At 41.6% G+C, this 12,210-nt stretch overlaps 2 protein-coding genes across 6 annotated transcripts in view; both read left to right on the top strand.

Moving 5' to 3' along the window:
* Positions 1–217: 217 nt before the first annotated feature.
* On the top strand, positions 218–8,570 carry LOC135254524 (guanylate-binding protein 1-like). 4 transcript variants are annotated; one of them, XM_064334759.1, is made up of 11 exons: positions 235–941; positions 1,425–1,613; positions 2,202–2,329; positions 2,510–2,619; positions 3,059–3,258; positions 3,746–3,988; positions 4,377–4,669; positions 5,656–5,850; positions 6,008–6,110; positions 6,824–6,912; positions 7,580–8,570. In XM_064334759.1, exons 2-11 carry the CDS (start codon positions 1,439–1,441, stop codon positions 7,613–7,615), a joined length of 1,572 nt encoding a protein of 523 aa, XP_064190829.1. In that variant the 5' UTR covers positions 235–941; positions 1,425–1,438; the 3' UTR covers positions 7,616–8,570. The 4 variants fall into 4 exon arrangements, with proteins under 4 accessions (XP_064190830.1, XP_064190829.1, XP_064190827.1 ...); XM_064334757.1 differs by having other exon boundaries at positions 235–954; XM_064334758.1 differs by having other exon boundaries at positions 235–974.
* A 1,146-nt stretch (positions 8,571–9,716) lies between these two features.
* LOC135254523 (guanylate-binding protein 1-like) overlaps positions 9,717–12,210 on the top strand; it is an 8,537-nt gene continuing 6,043 nt past the window's right edge. The window contains exons 1-5 of one of the 2 annotated variants that reach the window (XM_064334755.1): positions 9,717–9,881; positions 10,432–10,575; positions 11,237–11,426; positions 11,804–11,931; positions 12,018–12,127. In XM_064334755.1, coding sequence (XP_064190825.1) covers positions 10,561–10,575; positions 11,237–11,426; positions 11,804–11,931; positions 12,018–12,127 — 443 coding nt within the window. In that variant the 5' untranslated portion in view covers positions 9,717–9,881; positions 10,432–10,560. The remainder of the gene's footprint in view (positions 9,882–10,431; positions 10,576–11,236; positions 11,427–11,803; positions 11,932–12,017; positions 12,128–12,210) is intronic. The other variant, XM_064334756.1, reaches the window with a different exon arrangement.

Below are 12,210 nucleotides of genomic sequence, written 5' to 3'. Positions count from 1 at the left end.
ATGCCTATTATTCCTTAACATAATTTTAATTACGTAATTTAACAAGTTAAAGAGAACCCAAAACCAGCTAAAGTGGTGGTTAAATAAAGCAAAACTGTAACCTGACCGGGCTACTGAGAGGATTCCTGGTTACCGTAGAAATTTCACTTTGTCTGACATAAATGGTAAATGGACAGCATTTATATAGCGAGTTTATCCAATGCGCTTTACAATTAATGCCTACAGTCATGGCGGTTGTGATGCAGCCTACCCTTTAGTCATTCAGCCAATAGTTTTATTGTATATTTGATACTGACGTAGACCGGCAAATAAGACATTAAGCAGGATAGCACCTTCACTCCTTGTGATGTAAAACAAAAAAACTAAAATAACAAAAAACAAAGCAAAAACCTAGCCGAAACCTTTCAAAAGCTCGCGGTTGATCTCAGCTGGCTAACTTTTCAGAGGGCCAGTTTCTGTATTTTGGTGCGCCGACAAAGCCAACTCAAGCTCGCTCTCTCGGTGTTTACTCCCGGCCTCGGCAGCGAACCGTGGCGAGGACACGCCGTTAAGATCCTGTGCTGATTAGCTAATGCACCGCAGGTGTGCGCGCTCTCTCCACCAGCCGGCGTTTTGAGAGCGCATCCTCTGGTGCGCCTATAGCAGTCATTGTTAAGCTGACAGATCATCAGAAATATTCAACATCTAAAAACTGTCAGAGCCAATCTAAGCAGAAACGAAAACAAAAATAATATTTCTAAGAATAAGAAATTATAAATAAAATTTTTAAAAAACACAGAAGGTTGGCTATACCTTTAAGGAAAGGAAAGTGAAAGTGAAACCTCGGCTATGTGAACATGAAAGTATTATGTTGATCTTTTCTCATCACAGACACACACTGTTATTGGAGTAAAACCTTTGGACTAAGCGGAACATTTAAAGCGAGTTTAGTGAAAGGAGATGTACGTATGAGAGGTAACGTTTTCAACTTGCTGGTGAGAATAACTGCTGTAGCCTAGCCTACCTTGTGTATCACGGGACCTGCATGATTCCCGAAATCTAAAACTACACTCTGTTCTTTTTACATGCGATTAATTTAATCCCGTATTTAATCAAATATATCTTTCCTCTTTTCTCAAATGTAAAATAGACCGGAAATGTTAAAAAAAATAGAAGCTTCTAGAAAACTTCATTCAACCAAAACCAAATGCCATAAACACAGAAGTGGTTCAATTTTTGAAAAAAAAAAAAAAAAAAACGCCAACATTTCCCTTCTTTCAAAATTTTCAAAATACCAGAACTACTTCTGCGTTTATGGTATGGGATTTCATTTCTGTTAGAGTTGATTGACTCACTACTTGTATTATAATTTCAATGCCAGTTTCAGTTTTATTTTCACTAATTTTAGGATATCGGTGCGCCTATGTGGGTGTTTCGGGTTACAGGCGACCCAAGTGAGATGGAGGGGCCTGTCTGTCTGATTGAGAACACCAGCGCAGGTGAACTGCAGGTGAACCAGGAAGCCCTGGACATTCTGAGGTCAATCCGGCAGCCTGTGGTGGTGGTGTCCATCGTAGGCTTGTACCGCACGGGCAAGTCTTACCTGATGAACAGGCTGGCTGGGAAGCAGACAGGTACTGTCTCCATTTATTTTCCATCCCAGGCTTTTCCTAGATTTACAGATAGGTTTTTTTTTTTTTTTCTTTTTCCAAGGTTCTAGTAGTTGCCATGGATGTTTGGTTCACTCGGGTTCCTGGCTTTCTATAACTTTCTCCATAATTTTATAGTTTAAAGGTTATAATGTTTTATTGTTATCTTTGCATTATCATTGTTCTGTACCTGTTTTTTAAGGTGTGTGTGTGTGTCAGTGTTCCCTCTTCAGATTCAGGTCGTAGTGTCTCAGAGCTTTTATGTCTCAAAGTACCCTAAATTTCCAAGGTTCTTTGTGTTTCTTTAGGATTGCGGTATGTCAGGGTCTCACCTATAGTCATAGGGTTAAGTGTCTATACTGTCTGTGGTTTCTCTCTGAGTGATTTCATGGTTCTTGTACCTCTGAGTTTCCTCTGTGTGTGTTCAGGGTTCTAGTGTCTCCAGATTTTATCTAAGTGTTCCCATGGTTTTAGTGTATCTGGGTTCATTCTGTGTGGTTTCAGGATCCTAGTGTCTCTGGGTTCTCTCTGGGTGTTCTTGGGGTTCTAGTCTATCTCTATGTGTGTTTTCAGGGTTCTCCTTGGGTTCTACTGTCCAGTCTGAGACAAAGGGCATCTGGATGTGGTGTGTACCCCACCCCTGCAGAGATGACCAAACTCTGGTCCTGCTGGACACTGAGGGTCTAGGCGATGTGAGAAAGGTAGAACACAATTTTTTTCTGTGACATTAGTGAACAGCAAACTTTTTAACTGAACATTTACAGTAACTCTGTTATATTATTGTGAAATTATTCTTGACAAAAGTGACTAAATGTTTACGAAAGCATTCAAGTATAAAATTTGGTGAGTCTATTTTGATATTAAGAATCATTTTTTAACAGGACGATCAGAAGAATGACACCTGGATCTTTGCCCTGGCCATTCTTCTGAGCAGCACCTTGGTGTACAACAGCATGAGGACCATCGATCATCAGGCGCTGAGGAGCCTGTAGTATCCTAGCAACCAACAATGGCATCCCAGCAGCCATTAAAGGCCTGAAGCTGGAAGACTGGAGAGACTACATTACATTACAGGCATTTAGCAGACGCTCTTATCCAGAGCGACTTACACCACTTTTTTTTTTTTTTACTTTTTTTCCCCACAGATCTACAGTAGCTTGAATTGTCATGCTATCCTTCATTACTATTTATGTATCTCAACTCAGTCCATAATTGAAAGATTCACGAATCATGGCAGGACACATATAAGTCTTCTCTTTGCTGGGGCGTAGCACAGGAGCTCATTAATGTGTTTGATGTTCCAGGTAGCGCCAAGCTTGGCAGGGTCTCTCTGTCTCCTAGCCGCATAGTGCTGAGCTTGAGTCATGTTTGCGCTTTGATTAAATTACATTCCTTTGAGTTGAGTTTTCCTCAGTGGCTGTGTGTAACAGCTACGTGACGGAGCTTACGAACCACATCAAGGTGAAGTCCAGCACGGAGGGTGAGGGAGAGGGTGAGGCCTCCTCAGACTACGCCCAGTTCCTCCCCTCTTTCGTCTGGACCGTGAGGGACTTCACTCTGGACCTCCAATTTGATGGCAGGACCATCACCGCAGATGAGTACCTGGAGAAATCTCTGATGATTCAATCAGGTTAGCGCAAACAAAAATTTTTGAAAGTGAATAAAATCTGATTAAATGCTCTGATACTCTGCTGAGGAAAACAGGACTTGAGCTGGGCAGTTCTGTAGGGATTAGGGAGCACATTACAAGCTCTGCTGTGGCAGACAGAACTCAAGCTCCTGATGAACCAGAGCAGGTAACAGTGTGTGATGTGGCCAGATTAACCTACCAAGTGGGAACTCCCCTCAGTCTGTGAAACTACAGCTACTTCCCTGCTGTGGGGTGAGCAGGCGTAAATACTCTTAAGATCCAGGACATCATTCTTCTCCCTTTTCTGCTGTAATTTCCTGCCATTCACTTTACGTTTCCTATAAAATAATCAGCCGCCCCCATCCTCTTCCCCCTGCCCCGTCCTCGTTCCACTATTTATTCATAGTACTAATTTTTACTAAGTACTAAATTCATTTAGTACTTAGTGCATTTTTTTTTATTTCTTTGCTTTGATTTTGCTCTGCAGGGAACTCGCCACAAATGGCTCTTTGCAATGACGTAAGCGACTGCATCAAAAATTTCTTCCCGACCCGGAAGTGCTTTGTGCTGGACCGACCCGTGCCCCATAGCAAGCTGAAAATCATTGATCAACTTTGCGACTCTGATCTGGACCCTGGCTTTGTCCAACAAGTAACGGACTTTTGTAGCTACATTTACAACCATTCAAAGGAGAAAACAATCTCTGGTGGAGCCATAGTTACTGGAAGTGGTAAGTGTGAATTTATTGGAGACTAAGAAAATCAACAGTAGGCTCCAACCTGGGAATTACACCTGGAATCAAACCTTTAGATTACATGCCTAGTTCCCTAGCCTTTATACCATACACTGTATATAGTATATATATATTCTATTATATACATTATTTGTACTAGTAAACATACACTGTATTTATATATACTGTAAATATATATATATATATATATGCTTCCTTTCTCAGGAACATAGTTCACAGTTAAGTGGCGGTATGAGCAACAAAGCCAGGCCTTGTTGTCGTAGCACTAAAGTTGGGACCAAAACATGTTTTTGTGCCGACCAATCACCATCGAACAGACTGGCATTTTCAAGCAAAAACTCAGGCCTTCTTTCTTTGTTCGAAGTGCTGGGGGACCTGGCGGTGATGTACGTGGACACCATTCGGAGCGGGAACGTCCCGTGTTTGGAGAACGCCGTGGCGGTGCTGTCTCAGATGAAGAACTCTGCGGCGGTGGAGGCGTCTTGCGCCCTCTACAGGCGACTGCTGGGAGAGCGAGTGGTCCTGAATCCGAAGACGGGTGCCAAAGGAGAGGAGGAGCTTACCGCCGTCCATGACGTCTGCCTGAAGGAGGCGCTGGAGCTCTTTAAGGCCAATTCCTTCAGGGACGAAGACGGGCACTATCAAAAGGATCTCATCGTACGGTTTTGGGGTTTCAAAATGGTTCACAGAGTAGATGTATGGGTGCCTGCATGCTTCAGTGTAGTCATAAGGCATTTCAAAAGAACTGAGCTTACGCCCTAAGTCTTTGCTAACCTCTTAACCAGGGCTGCCTAAACCTGTTGCTGGAGATCTACTGTCCTGTAGGCTTTTGAACCTAAGCACATCTCATCGACAGCAAGATCTCATGAGCTGCAATTACATACTTATACTTTAAGCATGACGTCATGAGCTAGCTAATTAGTAGAATCAGGTGTGCAAATTAGGGTTGAAATGAAAACCTACTGGATGGTAGATCTCCAGACACAGGGTTGGCCAGTCCTGCTCTTAACTATAAATGGTACCAGTACCCACATTGTAAAACTGCTAGGAATTGATGACAGCTATTTATTGTAAATACAGAACAATGCAGAGAATGCTTCTGGAATGTGTTCTACATTAGCTTCCTCATTAATGTGGTTTAATTTTGCCATGCTACACTAGTTCAGGTTTCACTTTAGACATCTGATAATCTCAGTAAATATCAAGCAGTCATGCTGAATAAGTTACATATCAGAACTGATCAGATGTGTGAATGTCTCAGAAGAGTATGTGTACTTAAGCTACTTTAGATACGCTGTGAGTTCAGTGCAAAAAGGTTTTCCCTGAATAAGAGAGAAATCGAGGAGAATATATAAAAACTGGTCCTGGTAAGAGTAAAAAATACTCAATACAACTGAGTAGGCTGGAAAATGCAGAGCTCCATGCCTAACTTGGCCTGTGTAGTGTACCCCTTTGAAGCAATTCAACAGTGTTGTCATGACAAAATGACATACTGCTTTTCAAAATGGACCAGTGAACTAAACCAATATGGAGGTGGACCATTTCAAATGCTGATGCAATACAATGTTATAGTGCGTATAGTTAGGCTGTGATGCTTTGTTGTGTAGCTGTGTAACCACAGGTTGATCCCTCCGTGTGCACAGGAACGGATAACGGAGGTGTATCATGGGAAATGTAGTGAGAACGCAGAGCTCTCCCGCTGCGTCTCCCTGCTGGAGCGGCTGTCGGGTAAATTGAATCACGCTTCCTACCTGAGGCCTGGTGGATACGCAGACTACAGGGTCCAGCTGGACTCCGTCGTTCAAATCTACAGAGCGACGCCTGGAAAAGGTGCACAGGTACTGTTTACCACAGATTAGAATGCTACACATAAAGTAAAGCTTTGCGCAGGTTGCCATGTGGTTGACTTATGTAAGGGCCGGGTACCTGGCGATGTCACAAAGTTGTTTCTTGTTAAATAGCTCACGTCCCGTCTTGTGTTTGCCTGCGCCGCAGGCTGACCAAGTCCTGGAGGCCTTCTTGAAGGACAGAGAGGAGAACATAAGAGACGTTCGGATGACCGACAAAGTTCTGACACAGCGAGAGAACCTTCTGAGGGGTGAGCGAGGCTAAGGTGGCGCTAACTGCTGAGACTCTTATTGGTCGTAAATGATGATCTGAGCTCCGGTAACAACGTTCCTTCCCCATAGCGGGTACATTTTAGAAGCAGGGCCTGTCTGTGTAGGGCGGCAGTGTAGTATAATGGGTAACAAACTGGTCTTGTAACCTAAAGTTTCGATTCCTGGGTAGGAAACTGCCGTTGTACCGTTGCGCAAGGTACTTTACCTGCATTGCTTCAGTCTGCATCCAGCTGAATGAATGGATACAACGTATATGGCTATTTAAAAGTTGCGTAAGTCGCTCTGCATAAGAGCGTCTGCTAAATTCCTGTAATGTTATGTAATGAGAGCCTGTAGAGAAAACCTGTAGAGTTGTGAAACCATGCTTTTCTTGTTATCTCACTACTCGTTTTACTCATGAGTGTCACATGATGTATTTATTTATTTATTTTTTTTTTTTGTCGCCAATATTTCTTTGAGTGCTTCGTTGTGGTTCTGGTTCCCCTTGTCCCCTTGTAGGGCGACATAGCTCAGGAGGTAAGACCGATTGTCTGGCAGTTGGAGGGTTGCCGGTTCAAACCGCGCCCTGGGTGTGTCGAAGTGTCCTTGAGCAAGACACCTAACCCCTAACCTCTAACTGCTCTGGCGAATGAGAGGCATCAATTGTAAAGCGCTATATAAATGCAGTCCATTTACCATTTACCATTGTCAGAGGACAGACTCTGCGCCGAGAGGAAGAGGTATCAAGCGGAAGCAGAGGCGGCTCAGAGGGCCACGAGGAACATTGAGCGGAGGCTGGAAGTGAGTGTGACAACGCGCAGGCCACTCGGTCTCTGAATCCCCGGGGCTCCAATCCGGTCATCACATCACATCACATTACATTACAGGCATTTAGCAGACGTTCTTACCCAGAGTGACTTACACAGCCCAGTCCTCTTGGTTTTCCATGTGTTTGGGCACCAGTGATTCAGTTAAATAATCCATACGCCTTGTTCTCAGGGCTTTGATTGATCACCACAAAAAAAAAAAAAAACATAAAAACCTGTAGCCCTCCTGGCCAGGAATTTCACACCCCTGCCATAATACTCTTAGGCTAAGGCTTTTTACCCAAACACAAAATTTTAGTTTTTCCTCCACTAACCCACAATATATACGTGATTATATATATGTGATTAAAACAATTAGATACATCTTATGAAGGAAAGCGTTACAGAAATTTGCCTTGCGTTATGTATTTAAATTGCACATGCGTTTGAATTTGATGTACATTTTAATTAGGGGTGGCAATTGCATTCCTATACACCAGGATGCTTGGTCCGCATGAAAAAAATCAAATGTACTGTTTCTGGAAATGTGCAAAATTTTCTCAGCCATCCAGCTGTGACTGCAGCATCATGCAGAGATATAACAGCTTGTTTGAGCTCAATCACACATTTATTAATCTCTGTTTCTGATTCTGTCCATCCAGGAGCTGAGAGCACTAGGTGTTCAGACAGATCATTAGGAGAGGGGAGGGGGCACCAGAATCAACACCCAAGAGTTACACTTAGCTCCAAGATTCAACACCCAAGAGTTACACTTAGCGCCAAGTATCAACACCCAAGAGTTACACTCAGCACTAAGAATCAACACCCAAGAGTTACACTCAGCTCTGAGAATCAACACCCAAGAGTTACACTCAGCACTGAGAATCAACACCCAAGAATTACACTCAGCACTAAGAATCAAGACCCAAGAGTTACACTCAGCACTGAGAATCAACACCCAAGAGTTACACTCAGCACTGAGAATCAACACCCAAGAGTTACACACACAGTTACACTCATTGTTAAGAGGTGTAATGGACACAGAGGGAGAAGCTTTCTCAGGTGTTTGTATGTGTGAAACTGTGTCTTTCTTACCATTGCCTTCATGAAGGCTGATAGTCAGAACACAAAGGCTTTTGACAATTTTGAATTAAATGAATAAAGATGATTTTACTTTCATTCCTCTTGACGACTGCCTGAAATTTCATTTCAGGTAACAGAGTAGTGGCATAATATTATTTATTCTATTTTTGTTTTCATACCCTAAAGATTGTATCATATCTTACACACAAAGAAACACCTGGTACCAACTGGAAAAGGTCATTTCATTCACCCGTTTGTTCTTGTCTGAAATATTTCACAAGCTGAAGTTCAAACATGTGACTTTCAGTAAACACTCTGACAGTCTATACAGGAAACAGGACTGTGAATTTGGACATTCACTAACAAGAGAATTGTGAAACGGAATTTGGACTTCTTCATTTTTAAATGCCGTTTTAAGATCCCTCTGAGAAAATTATAAGGCAGCATAAACACCTATGCTTGGAATGTGTTTTATTGCCTTTTGAGAACATTAAAATGGTCTGTTCTGGGATTTGTTTTTTTGTCATTGCTGTACCAATAAAGTTCTGCCTGACGGCTTTGGAAACTGCACCAGTTTGTTCTCTCATTTATTAGAATATCTTGCATATGGAGACCTAACCTGTGAGTGTTCATAGTGCCAAACTGATATATGGTTGAGGTCCCCCTCCTCAGGTTAAATAAGGGGAGGCGTAATGTGTGTAACAGCGGCCCCTAGTGGCAGGTGCCAAGCTTCGTATTAATCTGCAGCATCTAAAATAGAGTTATAGAAATAAATTTCGTTTTTGCAGTAAGCGAAAATGTGAGCCAACTTTGACCATAAAGGGATTATAATACACATTTGATCTCTGGATGAATCCATCACATCACAAGACATAAGTTAAATTTTACCATAGGAGTACCGTGAGTGTTTTAGTGATTACTGCTTATTCATATTGCCTTTTATCAAAATAATTTGTAGATTGCACATTAATAACATGATTGTAGTTTGACTGTCTTACTATAAAATCTGTAATATGAAAAGGTTTCCCATATGGAACTTCAATTGTATTGATCTGTAACCAAAAATATGGAAGAATTAGACGATGGGCTTTTGGCCAAAAATGACCTTTGCAGAGTGCCTACGGGCAGTTATCGTGTCACAACAGGTTGATATAATGTGTATATAGTGTGTTTAAATAGTAAGGTCAGTTCAATAGGATTTCACTGGGAGTTTCCCAGTTATTTGATTCACCTCACTAAACATAGCAACAATTTTTTAAAATTATTATTATTATTATTATTATTATTATTATTATTATTATTAATAATAATAATAATAATAATAATAATAATAATAATAATAATTTGTTCTCCCAATTAAATATCCTTGAATACCAGACTACAATAGCAGTGTTGATCGCCGGAGCTTAGAATTTGTAATACACAGAACCTTGACTCTTGAAAGTTGAGCAAACTCGAAGGTGCTATTGCGATCCGGAATATTTCATTGGGAAAACCAATTTTTATTATTTTTATAAATTTTATTTATTTATTTATTTACTTTACAGTGCTTGAAATTCGTCATCCATACATGTACCCGGTGGAAATATTGAAGTATTGAATGAGCACAATTATATTGAAGACCCATTCATTTAATCATCTTCAAAAATGTGTATTAGTTTATAGTTCTTCCTTGGTGCAGGGGGCGTGGTCAGGTTTTCCCAACTTGGTCTGGTTTCACTTTCACTTCTCAGAGAAAACCCCAGTTCTGGTAAATCAGACTCACGCTGTCCATGTTTTGAGCACTACTTCCTTTTTAACATCAGCTCAACGGTCTCTCTCTGAAAGTGGACACAGTTCGACTGTCTGGGCCGCCTGTTACATAGAGTCTAGCAGTTAGAGGTAAATATATTAATATCCGTTTCCTTGTGCTTGCATTCAAGGTTAAAGACTTAGTGTCTGAGTTTGATGTTTTTTCTTTTCTTTTTTCTTTTTGTAATATGTAAATAATCTTATGTATGTAAAACTGAAGGTAATATTTTTCAATTGTATTTGGTTAATTCGTTTTATGCATGTTTATAATTCATTCAACATTTTAAAATGTGAGACGTCAAACTAAACATTCTTGGCGTCGAAAGCATTACTATGCATGTTACTGCGCTATTAAGATACAGGGCACGTATGCGATAAGTACACTTATGGAGGACTATGTCCTTTGGTTAATTATGGGGGATGAAATAAATGTTTTTTCCTACATTTTCATAAGACGTAGTTTCTTCATAACATGTTTGTCTCCAGGTTTAAGCGTTACAGAAATGTGGTCCAGAGCCTTTTAGTGGAGGCAGCGGTCAGTGTGTTGTTGCAGAGGGAGCAGCGAACCTGTTTTACCGATAATTCTATTCGTCAGATCCCTCAAGCTTCTGTCACTTACGGTTCTCCTTCTTTGTTTAAGCACATGCTAAACGCAGGGACTCATCTGCAGTGAAGAAACATTGACCTCTTCAGGTGGACAAAGGAACTGCAGACATTGTAGTCGGGCTTTTTGGAACACTCATCACCCCCAGCTAAAAACACTGACATCATGGCGGAGGCCCAGGTAACAAGACCACTGTCAGAGATAGAGAGCCGAGAGAGAGAGATAGAGAGCCAGGAGAGAGCTGAGAGAGTGAGAAAGAGAGAGAGACAAAGAGACAGAATCATGTGGCTAATTTTATGGTTCTGTGTAAGCAGTTGATCTATGTAACACTTTATATCCAATACTCAGCATCACAGGTTTGAATTTTATGTCATTTCAAGAATTCCTCACATAATTGCACACTCCAGCATGATATATTTCCCTTTTGGAACATGCCACTTAACTCCATAATGCCACTGACTTCAAGTTCCAGTTTTTCATCAGGTTCCACTGTTTACAATCTGCTACAAAGAGATTTCTATTACATTTGGACTATTACAGTGAGCTTTGTGTGTGGATATTGTGAGCTGAGGCATCTTTAAAACTGACTTCTTTGAAAAATCATGATACCAGACCCTGTTTGGACACAGTGCTTTAGATGTCAAAATTGGAGAGACATTAAATGTGAGTTAATGTTTGGCAAAGGCATGATACTGGGTTAGTCCTTAACATTGCACTTCTCTGCAATGAAATACACAATATATCACAATTCACTGCTCGCAATTTTGCCAAATGGACTTTAGAATTAGTGTGGCTGCGAGCGTCGTCAACGTGTTTGTGTGTGCGTTTGCTTCTGTTACAGGGACGGTTTCTGGCAATGCAGAAGCCAATCTGTCTCATTTCGAGTTCCAGCGCAGGTGAAATACAGGTGGATCGGGAAGCCCTGGACGTTCTGAACTCCATCAGGCAACATGTGGTGGTGGTGTCCATCGTAGGCATGTACCGCACGGGCAAGTCTTACCTGATGAACAGACTGGCTGGGAAGCATACAGGTATGTTTATATCTCCATCTCTGGGTTTTTCTGGGTTTCTGGGTTCTTTGAAAAATATCTAAACTCTTTTATCTGGGGATTCCATCTGTGTCGATTTCTTTGCATGTAACATCTGGGTTCTATTGTCTCTGGGTTCTCTATGTGTATTTTCAGGGTTCTAGCGTATCTTGAGTTTTTTGTGTGTGTTTTCAGGGTTCTAGTGTATTTCATTCTTCATGTGTTCACAGGGTTCTCGTGTCTCTGGGTTCTATGTGTGTGTTTTCAGGGTTCTAGTGTATCTGTATTCTGTATGTGTTCTCAGGGTTCTAGTGTCTCCGGGTTCTCTCTGTATGTTCTGAGGGTTATAGTTTATCTGAGTTCTCTGTGTGTGTTTTCAGGGTTCCCCTTGGGCTCCACTGTCCAGTCTGAGACAAAAGGCATCTGGATGTGGTGTGTGCCACACCCTCACAAAGATGACCAAACTCTGGTCCTGCTGGACACCGAGGGTTTGGGGGATGTGGCAAAGGTAGGACACCCTTTTAATGCTAACATCACCAAACAATGCCTGCGCTCTATATTGCATTGAAACTCCAATTTCTTTTTCCCCAACAGGGAGACCAGGCTCATGACACCTGGATCTTTTCCCTGGCTGTCCTCCTGAGCAGCACGTTTGTCTACAACAGCATGGGCACCATCAACAACGAAGCTGTGATGAGCCTGCAGTATCCTAGCAACCATATAAACTTAGCGCATGTGTAGAGATGAGCCTGCAGTACCCTAGCAACCACGTAAGATTAGTGCATGT

Source organism: Anguilla rostrata, chromosome 5, assembly GCF_018555375.3.
Source record: "Anguilla rostrata isolate EN2019 chromosome 5, ASM1855537v3, whole genome shotgun sequence".
Classification (NCBI taxonomy): domain Eukaryota; kingdom Metazoa; phylum Chordata; class Actinopteri; order Anguilliformes; family Anguillidae; genus Anguilla; species Anguilla rostrata.
Note: the sequence above shows the minus strand (reverse complement) of the source record. Positions and strands in the feature narration are given on the sequence as shown.

Excerpts from the sequence above, each read along its gene's own strand:
- LOC135254524 (XM_064334757.1), top strand. Across the intron at positions 2,620-3,058 it reads CAGGCGCTGAGGAGCCTGTA|CTACGTGACGGAGCTTACGA; the intron begins GTATCCTAGCAA and ends TGTGTGTAACAG. Across the intron at positions 5,851-6,007 it reads CGCCTGGAAAAGGTGCACAG|GCTGACCAAGTCCTGGAGGC; the intron begins GTACTGTTTACC and ends CCTGCGCCGCAG.